We start from the raw sequence: 23,373 nt of genomic DNA on the forward strand, positions 1-23,373 counted from the left end.
GTTTGCTGGCAATATATGAAACATAGAATTAAATCTGATCGACTGTGACCCTCTGCACAGTTCGTTTGATCTGGAAAATTATAAAACAAACAACGGTGATTCATCAGAAACCGTTCACCCAAAAATTAAAATCCTGTCATCATTTACTGACCCTCAAGTCTGAACACATATTCAGGTTTTTTTTTGTTTTTTTTCATACAATGAACATGGATAGTGGCTTTCGTTAACTCCTAAGTTTCATAAGAGTGGCCCATATGTCTTGCGAACGAGCCTTCTGATATCTTTGTGTGATGAACAGAAATGATTATTCATTCATTTTCCCCTGCATTGGGATTTTTATGTTTTAATCCAGTACTCATTCAGTTTTATTACATTGAAAAACGTGGCTAGAATATTCTTCAAAAATTGACACAAAAGAAAGTCAGCCATACCGGTTTAAAAGTACATGAATGTGGGTTAACGATTTATTTTGAATCATTTTCATTTTGGGTGGACTGTACCTTTAAATCTCTTTCTTTAAGACTTCACTCTTTTTTTTTTAGTGGCTGCTAGTCTTTGAAAAAGCCGGTGTGAATTAGCTTTCTCTGCTGTTGTGTTTGTCCGGTTCATTTAATCTTTCAGAGTGCTGCAGACAGACAGGCTTTTACAGCCCGTCTAGCTGGTCTGGCCCGCGGTCAGTCTGCTGACCTCTAATCAAGTGCATCCATTTTGTATGCTAACTCTTCTCATTGTCTCTTTGAGAGTCAATTGCTGTCCTCTTGCTCAAATTATTCTTATGACACTGTGACAATCTGTGGCTTATGGAAATTCATATTCTATCTTTTTGCCTCGTGTACATGCGCTTTGACATTGACGACTCTTAAGACGGCTGGACCAAAGCCTGACCTGATTCTGTCTAGTGTTTGTGAGCAGTTTTAAATAAACCTTTAGTCGTTTAACTTTCATCCCTCACTCCCCTTTGCAATCCCTCCATTTCCTTCACAAACATCCCTCTGCATTAATTTTGATTCTCCAAATTAACATTTTCCTCTCTCTGGGGTGGTGGTCTTTAGCTGCAGGCGCCCAGCGTGAAGGGTTTTGACTTTGCCAAGCTTCACATGGGCCAGCACAGTAAGGATGATCTCACGGTCATCCAGGAGCCGTTGCCACTTCCTGTGGCCGCCAAGGAACAGAGCCCAGCTGAGAATGCAGAGGTGCCCACACTAAAGTCCAAAGCCTCCTCCAAAGCTTCCCGCAATGGCCAGCGGCGCAGGGGCCAGTAAGTCTGATAAATGCTTTTTTTTATATATATATATATATTCAGGATCAAAGATTTTACAAACAATTGAATTTTTGGTAACACTTTACAATGAGGTTCCATTTGGTAATATCATTAATTTACTAATATGATTAATAATTAAATATTAATAATCTTAATGCTCTAAGATTAAGTATTGCTCATTGTTAGTTCATGTTAACTAATGAATAATCTAAAGGGACCCTCAAATTTGAACTTTTTTAAAACACAATCTAATATAAAAAAATCCACCTACAATAACAAGCTGGTTCCGTTTTGCATTGTGCTGCAGTAACCTCATATTAAAATAACTTGTTAATTTATTTAAAGGCAGGAATGTAGGTAAGAGTGAGTCGACTGCTGATCAATAGAAAGCTTTTTAAAAGGATTACATCTCACACTCAAATCAATAGAAGGGTCTTAGGGGTGAAATTACCACAGATCTCATGTCTTGCAAACATTACAAGTACCTGAAACCTTGTCACAAATAGACAGAAGTTAAGTCTTTTTTTATTATTATTCCTTATTGCTTAAATGGAATAATCCATATTTCCGGATAATATTTAAATAAATAAATATGGATTGAAAATCAAATAAATAAATGCAAAAATTCTCATTGTTGTGTCTGTGCATTAGTAACACACACCAACTAGTCTAAGCTAAAATAACCAGACAGAGATAAATACATTCCTAGTAATTAAGATGGTTAGTAAGTCAAAAAGCTATAGACTAAAAGGTAATGGACTCATGACCAAGTCATGAACCTTTGTGTGGTCGCATTAGATCTGAAAGTGCTCTTTAGAAGCATGACAGGATTAGGTCATCGTCCTCTTGCATTTACCCTGGAGACACGTGCCTCATCAAAACTGGATGAAGGGTAAATATTGTTGTCTGTCAAGATGAGGATGTCAGGGTTCGGAGGAGTTTGCTCATGTTTGTCATGAATTAGATCCAAGGAAATTCATGTGTATTAATTGTTCATGGTTTTGAATTGTAATAAAATGTCTTTAAAATGTCATCAAAATGCACATTTTGTTGATATAGAATAAGGGAAAAAGCATTATGTTTTCAAGATTTTATGTTGTGTATATTGCTTAGGATTTCTCCATCAGAGGGAGGCTCCATAGGCAGTGACCCACCCAGCGACAGAGGATCACCCGAGGAGGGCATGAGAACTTCTGGTCTGCCTACTGATCCTAAGCAACCACGTAAAATAGCTGCAAATGGATTAAACGGTAAGTTTGTACACATTTTGACTATATTGATGTATTGCATTTTTTTCTCGTGCTATTGTAATTGCAGAGAGATTTAATCTGGTGCCACATATTTGACACAGTTGCAATAGTGACCCATGTAATTGTGATATGATAAATCCTGACATGTACCACAATATGCATGACATCATGAAGCTGGTAATATATACCCCATGGAGGACTGGGAGTAATAAATCAATTTATTAGTTAATAATAATAATATAATTTTTATGAGGTAGACATTTAGAATGTTCAAGTTAAATGTCTTCTTAAAACCTGACAATTTTAATTAATTTAAAAATAACGTTAATTATAACAAAAAGACACTGTTTTTATTGTTTACTGTAAAATAATTTTTGTTAATTGAATTAAAGCTGAAGTAAAATTAAATATAAATATTAGATGAATACCTTCAACAAAAATTAGAAGTGTTGCCTTGGCAACAAATTCAAATAAGTTGAAGTACTAACATGAAAATGAATAGATATATTTTTAAAATGAATTAATATAGCAGTAATATGTAAGTGCTGTGACATATTATATGTTATATTAAACATATAATATGTTATATTAAAGCATATAACAAAGTACTAAAACAAAACTTAAAATTAAAATATGAATAAATGCTGTTATAATATATAAATAATACCGTAATAACATTGCAATGAAATAAATATGTAACTTTTATATTTCATGACTAAAATGCTTTTCTTAATCCATTTCTTTTTACTTAAAATGTATTTGGACAGTTTACATATGGCCGACCAATGAAATTTTGACTGAATGTTAAGACACACCCCTTTTGTTTTGTTTTTTGTTTTTTGCTTGATGACTGCCAAGAAAGGCAATGATTCCTTGGTTTTATTAAGTGGCAGTCCTAGTTCTACATAATAGCCAGTGGAAGAAGAACATGTGATGTAAGATTTACAGAGAGGCGAAAGTCTTTCAGCTGAAGATTTGTGGCCCTTCCTCTTGATTTCCTCTCTATAGTCAGCCCAGCCTCATTCATCCTGCCTTCTTTGTGAATAATGACTAACACTCGTCTTTACTCTTGGCTGCTTGGGGTTTTTTTTCCACTCTCTTGCTGTCTTTGCCTTTATCTCTCTCTCTCTCTCTGTGTGTGTGTGTTCCTCTCTTGTCAAACATTGCCTGTGGCGATGACCCTCTCTCAACACTCATTCCTGCTTTACCAGACTAAATAGGCTACAGTCCGACCAACCAAGAAATGACACGGAATTCAGTCGTAGCACCTCACATTCTCTCTCTCTCTCCCCCTGTCTGATGGCTGTTCCCTTTTAACGCCCTTCCCTTACGAAAATCCTTTTCATCCTCCTCCTCTCATGATTACGTTCCAGTGATAACAGTGTTTTCCAAGATAAAATACTTTCTTACCCAGTATTCCACTCAAACATGCTTTTACATACAACTTATGCTATATTCCATCTTAATAAATCACATCAGTCATCATTTAATTTTTCTCTCTCTTTCACACTCCCTCCATCCGCTCATCCATGTGTTACTGGCTCACAGGGAAGAATAGAATTGGTAAGAGTGGTGTTGATTTGTACAGTAGCATTAGATTTCATAGTTCTTATTTTTTTTCATATTTTTCTTGAACGTCATCCTGCTGCATTTTTTTTAAAGCAATGTATCATCCTCCAGCTCTTTCACATTTTATTTAAAATTAGTCTCTTTAGAATCCGGAAGACGCTGCCCCCATCAGGTGTGAAATGATATTTGAAAGCGATTCAGATCGATTACATGCTTTCTTTATTAGTTGTCAGCACATATGAGGCTGGCTTTATTTTAATAGTGTAGAACATATGTTTATGAATTGTCCATGACAGCGTCATGTATGAATTTCATTGCATTATTAAAAAAAAATATTTATTTTAAGGATGAATGGCACAAATGCTTTTCAAACTAAGTATTTCAGAAAGAAAATGATAATATAAAAGCAAAAATTATTTGTAGAGGCCAGTAATATTTGTCTGTGTAATGAAATTAATATAGTTGATTATTTTCCAATTTTGGAGGGGGCTGTTATACACCGTAATTTAACAAATAACGCTTGTAAATGATAGAAATATAATTGTACTGTATACTGTAAGTCACTTAGGCTCCCCAAGGCAGTAATATTTTAAAATATTATTAACCATTTTTAATTGTATTATAATTTTAAAATGTAATTTATTCCTGTGATGGCAAAGCTGAATATTCAGCATCATTACTCCAGACGTCAGTGTCACATGATTTTTCAGAAATCATTCTAATATGCTGATTTGGTGCTCAATCATATTTCAATGTTGAAAGCAATTGTGTTGGAAACCATAATACAGAATTAATTTGAAATGGGAATCTTTTCTAACATTATTAATGTCTTTTACTGTGTCTTTTAATCAATTTAATGCACCCTTGCTGAATAGAAGTATTAAAGTATTTTTAAAAAATGACTGACCCCAAACTTCTGAAAAGTCTGACACGTTCTTATATTCCTTATAGGTCCACCCCCAATGAATGGCACGGATGAACCTTTATCTTCAGCTTCCATTTTTGAGCATGTGGACCGAATGTCCCGCCCAACGGATGGCCCTAAACGCCCCCCTAATAAAATCCAGCTCATCGCCATGCAGCCGATGCCAGCCCTGCCCTTACCCAGCCCTCCAGCCAATGACAGAGCTGCAGAAAACGCCAAGCTCAACAAAGAGGTATCCTTCACAACCCATACATCTTATCCACATTCATTTAATATGGCTTCTCCTTAGGGACCCATTTCAAACTTCAAGGTCTATATGTTTATGAATTTGATTCACAGCGTCTAAAAGCCCCATCACCAATAATCAATATGTGCTTCTCATTGACTCCAAGATCATTGACTGTTCTTTCTCCTCCAGATCCAGGTGGCTTTAAGGCACAAGTCTGAAATCGAGCACCATCGCAATAAGATCCGCCTGAGGGCCAAAAGGAAAGGTCATTATGACTTCCCCGCTATGGATGATCTCATCGATGGTCTAGGCGACTCCAAAGAACAGGACCGAATCTACCAGAAGGCCCAGATGCAGATTGACAAGATACTTGATCCCGATATTCACATGCCCTCACTGTACACAGAGCCCAAGAAAAGGTAAAAAGGACCTGATCATTAGACTAATCCTGAACACAGAATTAGGCCCAGCTCTCACCAAATCTGAATTTTCTACACAAAATCATGCCCAAATGCAATTTATGTATCTCTATGAACCTCTTAAATATCATACTTTGATGTTCTAGAACTGTTCTTTGGGGGGAAAAAGCTATACTTGAAAACTATAACTTCAAAAGTGTTTTTGTGTGATTTGCAGCAACAGAGGGAAGCGTTCTCCTAAACAGAGAAGGAAACAACAGCTGAATGGGGATCTGACAGACGCTGACCGAGATAGACTCATAACTACCGACAGTGATGGGACATACAGGAAATACCCAGGATTCAATAACATTGCATATGTGGTCAGTGTCTGTTTTTCTCTCATGCTACGCTGTACTTCTGCATGTGACTGTGTAATCAACTCCACGCTGTTTATTCCCATTCTTTCCATATATTTGTAATTCAAAACATTTTGTAATCGGCTCCATGTAGTGAAATAGCAGCTTTTTTTGAGAAAATACGGTGTAATTTTAGTTGGATATAATTCATCTTAGTTGAAGATTCAATTAAACTACCATTATAAAGTTTGGGGTCAGTAAGGTTTTTAAGAAATTCATACTTTTATTCAGCAAAGATGCTTTAATTTGTTCAAAAGTGACAGTAAAGATAAATGCTTTTGAAATGTATATTTATCAAATAATCCTTAAAAAATCTATAACAGTGTTTTTCAACATTGATAATAAGAAGAATTGTTTCTTCAGCATTAAATTAGCACATTAGAAGGATTTCTGAAGGATCATGTAACACTGAAGACTGCGGAACATTCAGCTATGCCATCACAGGAATAAATTACATTGTAAAATATATTTAGGTAGAAACCAGTTATCTAAAATTGTAATAATATTTCATAATCTTACTGTTTTTACTCTAGTTTTGAACCAGTGATTTACTTGCTCAGCCTTATTGAGCATAAATATTTGTTTTTATTTTGCAGTCGGACCCAGATCAGGGTCCCGAGCATCATAGCCCGTCCCCGACGGATGATGTGTTCCATGGTCCGATTTCTCCTCCTCCTGGCCACCCTCCTCCACCACCCCCATACCTGCCCCCTCAGCCATCTATAGAGGAGGCCCGGCAGCAAATGCACTCTCTACTGGACGATGCCTTCGCCCTTGTATCTCCTTCTTCTCAGGGCAGCACAGCTGGCATCACTCTGCCTGGGGTCGGGCATAACCCTGGACCCCCACCTGCCTCCAGCCCACCATCCCGTGGCCCGCGGCCCTGGGGCCCAAGATACCTGCCCTTGAATCCTTACACAGGGGTAAGAACAATCTGCTATGCTTGGGTATAGAGATTTGAACAAATTGTTAATGCTAAGACTTTCTATGCAATTGTGAATGATACCTAAAATTGTGCGGTTTGCTAAGGAAAGATGCTATTACTTTTCTAAGCGAACAGATGTATGATTTTCCAGAACACATCCTGTCTGGAAAAACCACTAGATGATCCACATTCATGTGATTAAAAAGCAGATGATGAAATCTGATGTATTACTGTTTTCTTTATACAGTCCAATACTTAAATGATTTCCTCTTGTCTAAACCTGCGGTTAAACTAGACGTCACGCTCCATTCGCTTCCATTCAGACCTGACACACATGCGTATGTGAAGAAGCATTGCATACCAAAATTTGGTGAACCCTTTATTAGATTAAAACATTTTTTAAATATGAAATAATTTAACAGCATTTACATTATGCATAATACTTTTGCTGAATACATACAACAGTGTTAATAAAATTTGTGTTTTTAATGATTAAAATAAAGTGAATATAGGATGTGCAGGACAGCAAAGGTAATCTAAAAATCCACAAATACTGGAAATGAGCATTCACAATTAAATATCCAACATCAGCCTATATAATTAATTTAAAAAAAATCTCTGATATTTACATATAATCATGTATTAAGTATGTCTAAATCCATTTTTTCTTGCGGATGCTGTCACTATGTACACTTGTGATTTCTGGTTTTGATGGTTTGATTCAATCAGTTAATTTGTTGATTTGATTATGAATGTGATTCGATGTGTGTTAAACCATACTAGAGTGATTTAAAGTGGATGCACTGGAATCACATCAAAAGAACACAGAGTCAGGGTTTTCCACGGATTGAGAATAAACTACCCAGAATGGAAGCCTCATCTGTCAACACTGTCCTGAATGAAATATTTTTGTCAGATTGAGGCTTTTTTATTGAAGGGAAAAGAGGGGATTGCAAAGGCCAAAATATGAACTGTCTAATAACTCAAAGGTTGATTTAAGAGTCAAGATGGAGCAGGGAATGGTGCACTGTCCTTAAAATGGCATTTCCAGCTCAACTATTTAAAAGCTTTTCTGGGTCACAGGGTTTATTTAGGCTGATAGATAGAGAAGCTTCGGTTGTGGTGGCACATACAGCTGCTAATGTGTTTCAGACTTAGCAATGTACTAAAATAAGCCTTTTATGCAGTAAAGTGCAGAGGATGTGCCAAGAATTATCAACATGTTTAAAGCTCAACGACAGCATGTTTGTGTGTATTCTTTCAGAGATATGCTGAATTAAGTTTGCCACCTTCCAGTGTGCAAGGTTTACTACATCGGTGAGTACATTAAGTCTGATCAGGAAGGTTTGTGTGATCATTGGGAACTGCGAGTGACGCTGCCAGTCACATTACAACCTCCACTTGTAGTGTTTACAACTGAAATCATGTCACTTTTTATTAGAGTACAGTGTGGTTTGCTAATAGCTGGAGTCTGATGTCTTTTGGATCTCTACAGACAGGGTTTAGGGTCTGGCTACATCCCGTCAGGAGAGGCCCTTCCTGTTGAACAGCTACAGCCGGAGTCGCTTTACGCTGGTCGAGGGGGAAACCCAGATGAATTGCCCTCTTCTGCCAGGCCACGGCCTGTAGGTGGGACTACAGGTATGAGCTTAAAGGCTTTTCTAGAAATTCAGTGCTGATATCAAATGTGAGTTTCATTATATGCCGCAATATAAGGTATACTTTATGCAACATACATGTCGGTTCACAGGTGCCCAGCTACATCATTTAACCCACGTTGGTCTGACAGGTCGTGTAGGTGACAGCCGGCAGCCTAGTGGATTAAACTGGAGCCCGTATCATGAGGACGACAACAAGCTCGCTAATAACAGAGAGCCTGTAAGTCTGAAATACTCTCCTACTTAGATTTTAAGGGAACAAATCATTTTTTGAAATGGGGTTTAGACTCCATCCTCAGTCCATATAGAATATTTATTGAAATTAAGCAAAATTTGGACATTTAAAAATTTTAAAAGTATCAACATAACAATCATGAATATTCTGATGGTCATAATCAGTTTTACCACTTATTACACAGTTACTTACCAAATAAATATAGAATTTTTTATAGTGATTTAATTTAATTAGCTATATACTGTTTCTGTACCAGGGATTCCCAATTTTTTTTTTTAAATGGTTCTTTGATGTTGATTAATAGTCGCATGATCTGCATGTAAACACTATTTTAACTTTTTAATGAGTGATTTATTTATTTATTTTTTCATTTTACAATTATTTTTTTAATTAATTAATTATTAGCTTCCTATCAACTCACAACCCCCCAGTTTGGGAAACCCTTCAATGTGTATACTGTATAACATATAAATGTCCATCACAACATCCACATAGTAACAAAAAAAAAAAAAAAATTATAATAATAAATAAAAATATTACAATATTAATTAACATTACATTAATTATGATTATAAATAGTGGCTTTTATCTGTTATTAGACTGAAAATAAAGTTAAACATCTCTTTAAGAAAACCTTTTATTGTAAAGATGAATGTAACAAAACTATAACAATCAAAGAATTATAAAACACAAAGCTGAAAAATATATCATGCATGGCCTTTTTGGTAAAAAGAAATCTTGACAAACATTATAAAGAGGCTTTGGGGAAGAAATAAAGTGCTACATAAAGAAGTGTAGAATATGTCCTCTTCAAACTCTTACTTCCATAGCTATTCTCACTCATTTCAGCCTCCATAAGAGGCATTTTCTAACTTTGCTCTGTCTTTTAAACTTCTTTTTAATTCTTTCCCTTATTTCTGCCTTCCTTCCTTCCTTCCTTCATTTTTTGTTTAGGTTCTTGGCTCTCTTGACTACACCTCCATCTCTGTATTCCAGACCTCCAGGAATGGCCTGAAGGAGCCATCTGCTGCTCCTGCCCACCTGGACTCTCTCGGCCTGGGCTACGCTCCCTCCGCTCCCCTGGAGGAGCCTTCCCCTCCCAACCACTCTTCCGCTTCGCTCATCAAAGCCATTCGAGAGGAACTGATGCGCCTCTCCCAGAAACAGGCAGCGGTACCCAGCTATCACAGCTGAGACCTGCCCCCTCCAGCTCCATCAGGCAAAAACTGCACTACACTGCACTGTACTTCCCATGGAAGTGGCTTTTTTGAGAGGACGATGTCATGTAGCCTCTGCTGCCGCCCGGTGGCAGAGAGCATTAGGACAGGAAGCGTAGACGATTATCCTTTATTCCCACGTTCCTGTTTAGTTTCCCCTCGTTGTTCAAAACATAAGCAGCGTTCTGAGACTGAAGAATAAGAATGTTTTTTACTTTCTTTACAGGCTACTTTATAATTTGGTAGCAACTGCTCTATACAGACCGGGATAACAAAGCTAAAATATGGCTGCCACACAATCCTGTGGTCTTCGGTTAGAGGTGTGCGTGTGTTTTTCACATTGTGTTGTTTCTTTGCTGTGTACACTGCCTTCACATTTGAATAATTTTATACCTTGCACTGGCTCTTGTAGATTCTTATCACTGAAAACTGAACTGCTTTTGATACCTTAAATTAATCTCTATGAGCTACAAAAAGTTTTTTTCTTTTTTTTTTATGTTTTATTTCTTAGTGCATCTTCCCGTTCATTCATGGTTCTGATACTTTTATCTCTGTTTAATGGCCATCAAGCATTTGCCTTCATAATACAGTATTGAGCCCTACACAGTATTGTCTTATACTTTAGGGTCCAGTAATAGTATTAGAAGTAGTGATGTTTTCCATCTTCTTATGCCTTTCTTTGGTTTGGCATTAGCTGGACGTACTGTACAGTGCATGTCCAGTGCATTGGAGGAAACTGTTAACATTAAATAAATGTTCCAGGTTCAGTACAACTTGACATACTGTAAACAAATAAAAATGTGTTTTCAGTAATGTACTTACAATACAATAATGAACTGGTGGTGCATGAAGGATTCCAAGCTCACTGCAAGTTGATTGGCTGATTTAAACGTAAATAAATAAAAAAGGTTTAAAAATTATTAAATAACAAAACGATTACAATTTATAAAATTCAATTTTTAAAAATGCCATCAACTCCCATTAATTTGGATAAATTAAATTCAGAACTTTAAAAGTTTGAGGTTTTAAAGGCTGCGTTTGAGTATTATTACAGAAAAATACAGATAAGAGTATTATTATCAAATATTATTAGACTACAATTTACAACTATTAGACTAACTGTTGTGCTGCTTAATATTTTTGTGGAAACATTTTTCAAAGATTCTTTGTTGAATAGAAAGTTCAAAAGAACAGCATTTATTTTAAATGAAATGTTGTTTTTTAACATTATAAATGTCTTTACCTTCACTTTTGATTAAATACATAATGCATACTTGCTGAATAAAAAGTATTAAGTTTTTTTTTTATTACTGACCACAATCTTTTGTATATTTCGATATACAGTGTAGATTAATTTTTTTTTTTTAAATACACTACTCATAACTGTTGGTAATTGATTTGAGGTAGTTTGTGGTCTGCCATGGATGAAGGTTTTTAGGTCATCTGTACATTTTGTTTTACTGAAGAAGTTTTAGAATTTCTGCAGTAGAGTAAAAAGTGCACATTTTGTCTTTTAAATCCATCAGGAATGCCTTGCCCCATTGTCAGTGTATTACTGTGAACATGTTATTGGTTGTCTGTGGTAATCACCAGTATGTCACAGATGCTGGAGAGCATCTGCATATAGAGCTGAACTCATTTTGATCCCAGAACATTCCTTAAACTGTCCATTTGTTCATTTTTAGTCCATCTGTTTCTCAAAAACAGAAATTGGGGTAATTCAGTTCTGAATAAGTCAGTACTTTCAGTATTACCACTGTGTAAATGGTATTGCAGATTGAATTATTTAAACTGTTGATTAAGATCAGGCTTTTTGCGCAACTGTATTTTCATCATTTCATAGCAGATAGTGTTTTTTTATTATAATAATTATTATTCCAGGATGCACTATTGCTCATTAAACTGCTGTTGATTAAATGGGTGCAGTATATTCCTCTGTCTTCATGCTTTTGATGTGTTAGAAAAGCATAAATCTGTAGTATTAGACTCGCTAAAACACTGATCCCTTGGCTATTTGTACTTTATTTCATGCTGAAATTGTGTTCTTGCCTTTGTGCGAAATCTATTTTTGTGTTCATGTTGCAAACAGGAGCATCATTTGCTCTAAGAAAAAGGACACTTCTGTTGAGGACACTTCACTTGATCTGCCCTTGGTTTTTTGTTGGAATGAGTTTTTTGATTTTGTCTCATTGGAACTACCTTGACTTGTAGTTAAAAATCTGCTGACTCTTTATTTAAGTGACAATTAAAAATGATTACCGTTTGGTTGACTGTTGTTTGCTTTATCAAACTTTACTAACTTACAGATACTGAGCGCCGAAACCTTACTTGTGTTCATGTTTAAGTCAAATGACTTCATCAGAATTGAAACACATAATTGCTGTTCACTGAGATCTTATTAGGCTCAATTCAGAGTTGCTTTGTCTGCAGGGTTGATTTGAGCTGATTTGTGTTGAGTGCATCCTTGTGGATAAACTGGTTTACTTTGTAGTTTAAGTAGAATTTCTGAAGTAGATTTTTTTTCCATTCTTACAAAAAAAATGCATTTCCTATAAACTTGCAAAAAATTGTCCCAAAAAATATATATATTTATATGTGTGTGTGTGTGTGTGCGCGCATGACCCTGGACCACAAAACCAGTCTTAAGTGTCAATTTTTACATAATACGAAAGCTTTCCATTGATGTATGGTTTGTTATGATCGGACAATATTTGGCCGAGATACAACTATTTGAAAATCTGGAATCTGAGGGTGCAAAAAAAATCCAAATATTGAGAAAATCACCTTTAAAGTTGTCCAAATTAAGTTCTTAGCAATTCATATTACTAATCAAAAATGAAGTTTTGATATTTATGGTAAGAAATTTACAAAATATCTTCATGGAACATGATCTTTACTTAATATCCTAATAATTTTTGGCATAAAAGAAAAATGGATAATTTTGACCCATACAATGTATTTTTGGCTATTGCTACAAATATACCCCAGCGACTTAAGACTGGTTTTATGGTCCAGGGTCACATATGGTTTATGCAGCTTTTAAGCATTATCTTTTTCAAAGTTTGAAATACATTTAGTTGGCACATTAAAGCAACTATGCCAGTCGACAACAACTGAAATATCCTAAACTGACTTCTCTAAAACAATATATGCCTTTACTTTTGACATTTAACCCATTTACAGTATATTTTTCATCCAAATAAATTAGTCACCTATTTTATTTTGCATTTAGAGGCTAAAACCAATAGATGGCGCCAAATGCTTGTTAGTTTATACCTATTGTAAGAAAATATTTCTTACAATATCCTTCATGTTTGACAGAATAAATGACAGTTTTGGAATGGCATGAAGATGACATGATGGCAGTTTACATTTGTGGGGGGACTATCCCTTTTAATTTAAATTAAATACCAACTTTTTCTTCATGTCCTTCTTATGAAATAATATGAAATAATATCCACAGAAAATAGGTTAATTGCAACCCATGCATATTTTTATTAAACTTTTGTGTATTTTTTTGTTTAAGATAAATTCTGCATAAGCAAGATTATGAACTGCAGTATTTAGAATTGTAATGGCTTTTTTCCATGCATAACTAACCATGGAACAACTGGATCGTATCATCAGACGAACCAAAATAACTCCAGGCTTGTTGTTTTCTTTAATTATGCAGGTCTAAATAACCAGGCAAAAATTCCACCCATGTGCACAGCCTGTCCTTTAAAATACACATAAAAGCATTGTTATTAAGTCATAGTAACTTCACATTCAGACGCTCAGACTCCCTCAGCTCATGTTTCTCTGGTGCACATATGGTACCTCGGCTCCTCGTGGAGTGGAAACTGCAGTCCTGTTTACATTCTGGAACAAAAGGGCTCATCAATGTTTCAGCGGCTCTGCATTGTTCAATTTGTCCACCTTGTGTAATGTGGTGACCTACTGCTAATATTTGCCCTGTCAAATATGGACATATTTTCAAACCAGTCTATATTTACTCCCAAAGGGGTAATGCAAATGATACTGAGTCATAATATGGCTGCCTACCTGCCTTTATATTATATAATCTCCTTTTCATTAAAGTACCTTTGTCGTTTTACACCATCAATACCCTGCAATGTGTACTTATGGGTATGCTAGTATTGTGCTAGTCTAGCTAGCAGATTATCTTAAATTTATTAGTCTTACCAAACTGTTTTATAGATGATTCTTATTCTTAACATGTTAATATTTCACATTCAGTGACCCCTGACTAGTTGACAGTGTTATTATTTTATGCAGTGTAATTTTTTTTTTTCACCTTCTTGTATTTGTTCAGTCCAGTGACCAGTTCTGATGTCTCTGATAACGCTTTCTCACTCTTTTGCTCCTTGCCTTAACCCGGCACAATTGAGTTTCACTAAGAGCCTATCAGTTACTGTGTCCCTGAAATCCAACACCTCTGCTTGGCACACTGGGATGCGTAAGGACAATGCCACAGGCCCTTGGCAAGGGGGAGTACCTGCTCAGGTAATCAGACACTCGGACACCCTCACAAACCCATCACTCGCAAAAGCCCCGTGCCTAACATTCATCCTCAGAGAGAGCAGGTGAAGAGGAAGACCTAGTATGAAGGAGACTGAAGTGCAATCAGTAGGTTTTTAGTTGAAAATTTGACAGGGATGTGTTTAGAAGTTTCTCACATGAATGCATGGAGAAGATTATTTAGACCTAGACTTGTTTATTTTGCACTGCATAACATGCGGGTCGATATTTCTTGGATCTTTTTGCATGAAACCATGGAAAACCGTCAAACTGTGATGGTATCCTGAAATGCATTTGTGTATTGGGATCTCATCCATTAACTGGAGCCTCAACATCTGATTGGACACTAAAAGCTTGTATCTTCTGGCGTGATGCATGGGCTCCCGTGTTCAGCGCTACAGTACTGTTTTGGTGGTCCTCCAGATGTTTCTGCTGACCCCGCTTCATACCAGGACCCGGAAATCTCCAAAACTGGGCCGGATCCTGCCATGGGCCTGGCTGTTCTCACTCAGCCTGGTCCAGTAAAGCCAGTGAGGACTGACAGCCAGCCTTCATTTAGCTGCGTCTCCATCCAGACCAAGACCAACGGGACTAACTCCAAAACCAAAAAACCGGACACAGAGAACCAAGACACACTTCATTCCTACCCAAGCTCAGAAGGACTCTCAGAAGAAGACGATGCCCAAGATAGGAGCCCTGTTCTGCACACAAAGCGGCCACATATTCCCCGTCCATCTATTATCAGGCCACAGAAGGTAAGAACTCTATTAGTAGGATTTGCACTCAACTTTGAGCTCGTTTAGCTATGGAAGCCCATTTCTGCCACAGTATAATTGCAACTTATTATATCCAAAATTTTGAGTTTTCTCACAGTTTTGAGTTTACATGTCATAATTTGGACTTTGTTTCTATAAACTTGGAATTGCGAAAAACATTCTTTAATATCACAATTATTACTTTTTTTCTCAGTTGCAAGAAAAAGTCAAAATTCTGAGAAAAAAAATTAACAATTACCTTTTAATTCTTCATCCTGCGGTAGAAACAGGCTTCCATAGTTTGGCTTAACTGGTTCCTGAAACTCCTTCTGAGATTCTAGTAAGGTCAGACAGATGTTCATTGACTGAAATTGTTTCATTAAAAATTCCATGAAATCACCTGATGATCACATATGTATTTTCTGTTGAAGTTTGTTTGGGAAATTATTCTCTTCTTAAAAGTTACATTCAAAATGGCAAACCTAATGTTTCTGTCTTGATATGCCAGATAATATGTTTATATGGCAGAAATTGTAAGAGTAGTATGCAATTCTGATGAGTTGCGTCGCTGCAATAGACCATGACTAGTCAGTTGAAGATACGATTGGGGGAGGGGCATTCTCATTCTAGAGAGCATTTGATTGGACAAAAATCTCTGTAGAGCAAGTTGATCTCATCAGTATTGTGGTTCTTTATCCAAGAAGCACTGGAGTCTGATAACCCTCCTCTTCCGCTTTACAAGGAAAACAGTTGAGTGTCCAACATTCCACGCTTTGTTTTTTGGAGTACAGATTTTAAAGTGCATTCTTTCTTGTTGGAACACACTTTTCACACTCTTAACTACAAAATAGTGTAAAAGTAGATGAATTTGGACACACTCTATAAATCTGAATACAGCTAATAGACATGGATTGATTTCATTCAGCTCTTCATCAGTAAGTGTGCATGTTTAGACAAGTCATTTAACACAAGTCAAACTGGTTGCACTTTAGCTCAAGTTCTACATGACCAAACTAACGTTATCTATCCGAGTTGAATCAGATGATCACATTAAATAACCACTAACCGTTTTTTAGACTGGTTTGTTATGTTTAAAAGAATGAAGGCTTTGGCCTGGCTTGGCCTTTTAAGTTTAACGTAATTGTGAGTCACTGTAAAGGTTAGGACTAGCCTAGTCTGCTATTGAGATTTATTGAGGTCTCAGTCCATGAACAAGACTTAAAGGCTCCTCATTAGCAATGCTATTAAACTTGTGTGTGTGCGGGTTTCTGGCTGCTAAAGCAATGTTTTGTTAATTAAACCACATCACTGGGAAAGCATTTTCTGATTCTAATCAGAAATGTACCAATTTAATTTCAACACAGAACGCCAAACTAGATATTTTGAAGAATGTTGGGGACCAAACAACATGGGACCCCAGTTGAACTGTCTTTAACATCACACTTAAGTAAAGTCTCTATAATGAAGTGCTAGTGTTCTTTGTCCAAAACTGAGATTTAAAATCATGTATTTCCAGGAGATGAATAGATAGCTCTCTCCAGGTATTGTAGAGCTCCCTGAACATTTCTCGTCCCACGTCATCACTGCCCATATATCCAACATCCCGTCTCTCGTTGAGGAAGATTGATCTTCCCTGAATTTAACCCCTTGGTGAAAAGTCTGTCCTTCATGTCTCCTGCTGTGTCAGGGACTCATGCCAAGAGACTTTTTCCATTCTTTGTGTTTAATTTGAAATAAGGCCTCTCTAAAGGCACACACACACATGCACTCTCACATGGTGTTATAGTAGCAGCCAGTGCTGACGAGAGTGCTCATGTTGAAGTAATATGTTAGTATGAGACACCTGGTACCCACAAAGATAGGTCAGTTACGGTCTCAAGTTCAAATGCAGTGAAAATGTGTGTGTGGTCAATTAAAGAGAAGTGGGGGGATGGATGCCATTAAAGGGCTATCATTTTTCAACAGGAGCTAACTGCTGCATGTGTATGTGTGTTCATGATGTGTGCTCATGTACACACTCTTGAAACACGATTCAAAGATAAAACCATGCTACAGCTATCAAGTTTTCAAGCCCTGTATATTTCATGCCATTACTAAATGACGCAATTAGTTACCCGTTTAGAGAGTAATGCAATATAGTTATGCATTACTTTTAACTTTCCCAAACACTGGTGGATGCAAATGATTTGGTCACTAAATATGGCTCATGTCACTCTTAATGCTGATAAATGGGGTCTTCTAACCTCTTTTATATGGAATTTTTATTTTTTTTACTTCTATCACTATGTCCTAAAGTTTAATACTTTCAGTTCTATTCAAATCATTAACCACTAAATATGATGAGCAATAGCAATACTGATGTTTAACTTTTCTGGAAACATGAACCACAGCAAGGTTATCATAAACTTCAGTTTGGACGTAGGATTTGAAAAGAAATCCAATTGTGAAGATGTTTTGTGATGTTCAGCAGAAAATCCAACCACACCTCCTTTATCTAGGCTATACAGGAAAAAGGAAAAGAATGCTGAACAAGGAGAAACTTGAATGTGTGTGTGCATGTTTGTGCATGTGTGCAATGGCTGGTGTATGAACGTCTGAGAACCAGTTTTTAAAGTTTTGTTAATAACATGTTCCTGTGTTTGGCAATCCTCTTTAAATATTGAAGTAGGACAAGAGATGTTGTTGCGAAGGAAGAGAAGGAATAGTTCCAAAATGGTTCTTCTATGGCATCGCTGTGAAACACCCTTTATTTTTTACATGTAATCAAAACACACTCCATCAGTTCATGCATTCACTGGGAATCAAACCCATGACCTTGGCATTTCTAGCACCATGTTTTACTGTTTGAGCTACAGGAAATGTTGTAGGAACTTGCATTTAGATACATATTCATTTCAATTTTACCCACATGTTTTCTATTATATTTGTTATGTAAAATTATACAGCAAGTCACTCTGGAATGCAAGTTTCCTTCCTAATTCTGGAAGTTATAGTGCTGTTTTTTCATGCAAGTCATAAGTCATGTTTACTTCTTGTAGCAGGAATGTAGGATTTTTCAGTCTGTCTTCAGGGACAGTTATTTAGTCCTGTGATTTGTATGTCACTCAGGGTCACAACATTAAAATAATGTGTTTAAAACAGATTGATTGACAGTGTTCTTGTTTCTCTTTGTGTCTGGAAATAGGAATACCCAATCCAGGACAGCCTGCCAGTCAGAACAGATTATATTGAGCCAGAGGATGGACCGTTATCAGGTACAGAAAACACACATACACACACTCCAAGGACAGATAATTACAAAGAGGCAAAGGATAGACAGCTATCAAAAAACAACATAGGTTTCCTCTCCTCCTTTTCCTCTCAGAGTTGGCAATTTGGAGAGGAAATCTCTTCAAGCACACATTGGAAAAAGGCAGCAGTTCTGCAGCCTTTGCGGAAAATATAATCACATTGAAGCATGGCCTTGAATATCTGCAGCATGATGCTTTGAGTACTGACCTAGTCTGCTGCTCGGTCAGAGACCTTTAATAAACAAGGGGAAAGTCATTTTTATTTCTTCTTCCATGTCTCATTACATGGCTGGACTGTGAGAGGATGTTTTAAGGACATATGGCAGCATAACAACACATTTAGTCTGAGTGCCGCCTGTAACTCAAACACTGGTTAAAAGCAAGAGCACAACCCTGCAAAACCATACTAACATATTGTTATTGCTGTTTCAGCATATTCAAACAATATAGATGTCAAAAATAAACTCTTCTTTGCAAGAGACAAAATCAAATTGCGCTGCACATCACACACAGGGAAAACGAATGTAACAATAATTCCCCTAAATTATTATAATTTTTTTTATTAGTATGCTCAAGAATGTTGGCAAGAAACATATAATTTCAACATACTTCGTCTACAACAACAACAAAAAAGTATGAATTATGTTTTCAGGGGACTTTCAAAATTTGCTTTGCTTAAGAAAACTTGAAAATATTCAGTGATAACTTTTCGTCATTTGATTATTTGAGTTAGATTTGCATCAAATACAATGTGAATTTTGGTCTTCAAAGTCTGCCAGCAAAACCAAATATTTCCACTTGGGCAAGTAATTTGTAGACAGCTTTTTTTCTTTTCTTTTTTTTGCCACATGGCAACGAACCAATGAGAATATAGAAACGTATAATGACGATCCACAGAAATAGAGCGCCAAAGCTGTCGTGGATCCCTTTATAACTGGCACAGATTTGCAGAAAATTAAGTTTGGAAAATAAATGATTTATTGATGGTTACGTATGTATTCCCAACATTTTATTGTGTGAGCTTTATTTTACACCTCAAATGACAAGCAAAATCGTAGTAATTCCAATTAGCCAGTTCCTGATCTCAAATGGCTTGAATATGCAGAGCATTTGCAGTTTATATGGAATGAATGGCCCTAAAAATAGCTATAGAAAGTCCTTTACGATAGTATTTTTATAATTTGTTTGTGTGTGTATGTGTTTGTATATATTTGTTTGTGTGTGTGTGTGTGTGTGTGTTGCCAAATTTCAGGGAACAAAAGTGAAGCATTCATGCACACATCTGTCCCATCCATCTGCACAGGCCTTAAAACCAATTCATGCAATGTAGACAATTGTGACATTACAAAGACCTGATTAACACTCATCAGTGATTGATAGAAAACAAGCAAATGATTTTATACACTCCATCTATGCATGTTTTTTCTCAGTATAGTGTGTGTGTGTGTATGTGTGTATGTGAGCATGTATGTTTTGGAAAACATGCTGAAAAATCATTAGTGGCTTCAGCACTGTTAATTCAGCAGAACAATAAACCACAAAGGAAAGCAAATAAGTGAAAAACGGAACAGTTTAAGCAAAGATATGGCCTTGTATGAACACTATTATCACTACATTTTGTGTTTGTTTTAATTTATAGATACATTAGATAACTAAATAATTACTAGATTTTGAAAATGAAAATATGTGTAATCCTTGCCTACACTCTTAAAAATAAAGGTGCTTAAAAGGTACTTTGCAGCGATGCCATAGAAGAACCATTTTTGGTTCCACAAAGAACCATTCAGTCAAAGGAACCATCTCTTTCTTAACTTAAAGGAACCTTCTTTCGCAAAAAAAGAACCTTTTGTGAAACAGAAAGATTCTTCAGATGTTAAAGGTTCTTTATGGAACCATTTAGACAGAACGATTCTTCTATGGCATCATGAAGAACCTTTTTTGTTCATTTTAAGAGTGTATGCATCATTGAGTGTTGCTTGGTGTTGCCATGCAGTCGCTAAGGTTGTCTGGGCTGTTACTTTCAATGATTTTCTTCTAAAACATAAAAGAAAAAAGGTATGTGACATTGCTGAATATTACAAAAAGTTGTGGAGATTCAATGAAATAATACTTTTTTTCTATGTTTTCTATGTATCCACCCAAAAATGAAAAATTGCATTGAATTGGTGCCGTCAGAAAGTCCAAACAGCTGATAAAAAAAAATCACAATAATCCACAAGTAATCCACATGACTCGTGTCCATCAGTTAACGTCTTAAGTGAAAAGCTGTGTGTTTGTAAAAAACAAATGCATCCTTAAAGCGTTTCAACTTTGAACCATCACTTCTGGACCAAATATGAGTCCATAATACATAAAACGCTTCCTACAGTAAAAAAAAAAAAGTCAATCGCATGTTGTCTTCTCACATCAAAATCTAGCAGCATGTTTGTTTAGAACTGTTTTTACTTGTAAACAGTGCTTAATTTGTGCATCGTTCTCTCCTGATTTAGACGAGACGACTTGTTTTTGTTTAGTTTTTTTTACTGGCGAAAAAAAAATATTATGTATAGAGGACTAATATTTTAGTTGAAAGCAACAGTTTAAAGTTGAAAATATCTTGATGGATTTGTTTATTACAAATGCACAGATTTTTGCTTCACACACCATTAATTGATGGACTGGAGTTGTGTAGGTTACTTGTGGATTATTGTGATGTTTTATCAGTTGTTTGGACTCTCATTCTGACAAGTACACTTCCATAATGTACTTAAAGTGCTCTATTTTCACTAATTTTGTACTTAATATACTAAAAATTATTCTTTAGTACTTCTTACGATAAACTTAAGATCATCTAACACTCAACTGTGCTATTTTGAGACACCATGAATGTGACATTTAAAAAATGGATTTAGTTACCACTTGTAGCACACTTGAACCCATCTTTCATACACTAGTACACTCAAGTGTACTACAAGTGGTAACTAAATACTTTTTTTAAATGCAGAGATAGTATGTTAAAAGTGCATTTTAGTTCATATTCATGGTGTCTCAAAATAGCACAGTTGAGTGTTAGATGATCTTAAGTTTATCATTTTTAGTATATTAAGTACAAAATTAGTGCGTGAAAATAGAGCACTTTAAGTACATTATGGAAGTGTACTTGTTTTTCACCTGGGGGCACCCAATCACTGCAGAGGATCCATTGGTGAGCAAGTTATGCAATGCTAAATTTCTCCAAATCTCCTCCGATTAAGAAACAAACTCATTTACATTTTGTGTCAGGCCTGTGTCAGTAAATTTTCATTTTGGTCTAACTATTTCTTTTAATGGTTGTTTTTGAAGATCTGCATGAGTGTGTGTGCTCGTACACATGCAGTAATGCATCTGTGTGTGTTTTCTGTCAGAGGACCAGCTGATTCAGCCTATTTATTGTCAGCTGGTGGGTCAGTCAAGCTGCTCTATTGTTTTCTCCAGTTCTGTCCACCTCCAGTGTGCGTCACATGTTTGGTGTCCCCAGAGGATCAGATCTGGCCTACAAAACCTTTGTTTATGCTGCATGTCTGAGCGTATGTTTGTGTAACCCTATGAGAGGAAATCAGTGTGTGGTAGATACAACAGACATCCTTAATTCAGTGTTGCTTGTCATGTCTCACTAGAATATCTGTGAGGAAGTGGACAGTACAGTGCAACAAAGTAGACCGGACCCCTTGACCTTGTGGCAGATATTGACGTCCGAAGGATGTCATGTGCAAACATCAGCTGAATATGAATTAGAAGCTGTAAAAAGTAAACAATCAGAATATTACAGATTCAGTTTTATGTATATTGATTTGAAAGCTGTTGTAACGGTTTTTCAGTTCATGTCCTGTGTTTTCAAGACTTTTTATTGCTCGCAATTTGCTTTCATAGCTGAGGAGACTTAATGGAGTTCTCTATTGTGTTCAATTTGCTTCCTAAAATGTATTTGGGGTTATAAAACAGACACAAATAAGACAATTGTTAGGATAGAGTAACGCATAAAACTATAACTATAACTGATTTTATAAAAATTCAATAAAATTAGATAACAGAAAATTGGTTGTGAATTAATACGATGTAATGCATAAAGTAAGTGTATAGAGTTAGAAAATTAATTTAATTTCCATTTGCTCTTCATTTAATCTCATTGCTGTCTAAAAGAAACATTTAAGATCTCATTTGTCTTTCTTTCCTCTGGGACTTGTTTCTGTCTCTTTCTCACCTTATATTTGTCTCCTTAAACAGCTAGAAAGAGAAGTGTTCATTCCTCGTTTTCTGCTATATTTACAGCAATGTGTTTGGGTTTCCATGCACATATGTGTTTTATGTATCAGTTCTGTGTTAAGACTCCAGTGTCATGCTGCAACCACGCCTGCATCTTCTAATGTGTGTTCAGCTCTTCATCCTGATTGATTCATCTGGCAGGGTATTAAAAAACCCTATTACATCATTCACCTCTGCAGCAGCTTTGCTCTGCACCAGCCTCCCCATTCATACCAATCAGCTCCATTAGCTAAAGTGCTCAGAGAGTGCACACACTCTGTGTGTGTGTGACTATTTCAAGACAGAGTGAGATACAGCATGGACACACAGAAAATTTTAGATCGAATGCTGTCTTTGGAAAAACTGAGTGATCAGTCAGCTGTAAATATCATGGTCTTCATGTTATATTGTGCATTCAGGATGACATTAAGCCCTCCTGAATGGATGTTCTGGAATCATGC

General features: G+C 36.2%; 2 protein-coding genes across 3 annotated transcripts in view; both read left to right on the forward strand.

Annotated features, from left to right (window-relative positions):
* LOC306842714 (UPF0606 protein KIAA1549-like) overlaps positions 1 to 12,349 on the forward strand; it is a gene marked incomplete at its 5' end in the record, with an annotated part of 46,725 nt that extends 34,376 nt beyond the window's left edge. The window contains 10 exons of the mRNA XM_079373734.1: positions 1,053 to 1,258; positions 2,375 to 2,511; positions 5,032 to 5,237; positions 5,424 to 5,653; positions 5,871 to 6,015; positions 6,648 to 6,974; positions 8,241 to 8,293; positions 8,472 to 8,617; positions 8,727 to 8,854; positions 9,824 to 12,349. Of these exons, the coding sequence (XP_079229860.1) occupies positions 1,053 to 1,258; positions 2,375 to 2,511; positions 5,032 to 5,237; positions 5,424 to 5,653; positions 5,871 to 6,015; positions 6,648 to 6,974; positions 8,241 to 8,293; positions 8,472 to 8,617; positions 8,727 to 8,854; positions 9,824 to 10,063 (1,818 nt within the window). The 3' untranslated portion in view covers positions 10,064 to 12,349. The remainder of the gene's footprint in view (positions 1 to 1,052; positions 1,259 to 2,374; positions 2,512 to 5,031; positions 5,238 to 5,423; positions 5,654 to 5,870; positions 6,016 to 6,647; positions 6,975 to 8,240; positions 8,294 to 8,471; positions 8,618 to 8,726; positions 8,855 to 9,823) is intronic.
* A 2,295-nt stretch (positions 12,350 to 14,644) lies between these two features.
* The window catches only part of LOC306842706 (protein FAM107B-like), a 34,737-nt gene continuing 26,008 nt past the window's right edge, over positions 14,645 to 23,373 (forward strand). The window contains exons 1-2 of one of the 2 annotated variants that reach the window (XM_079373720.1): positions 14,645 to 15,362; positions 18,547 to 18,616. In XM_079373720.1, coding sequence (XP_079229846.1) covers positions 14,979 to 15,362; positions 18,547 to 18,616 — 454 coding nt within the window. In that variant the 5' untranslated portion in view covers positions 14,645 to 14,978. Of the gene's footprint in view, positions 15,363 to 16,040; positions 16,298 to 18,546; positions 18,617 to 23,373 lie in introns of those variants that run through there. The other variant, XM_079373723.1, reaches the window with a different exon arrangement.

This window comes from Barbus barbus (genome assembly GCF_936440315.1).
Source record: "Barbus barbus genome assembly, chromosome: 23".
Classification (NCBI taxonomy): Eukaryota; Metazoa; Chordata; class Actinopteri; order Cypriniformes; family Cyprinidae; genus Barbus; species Barbus barbus.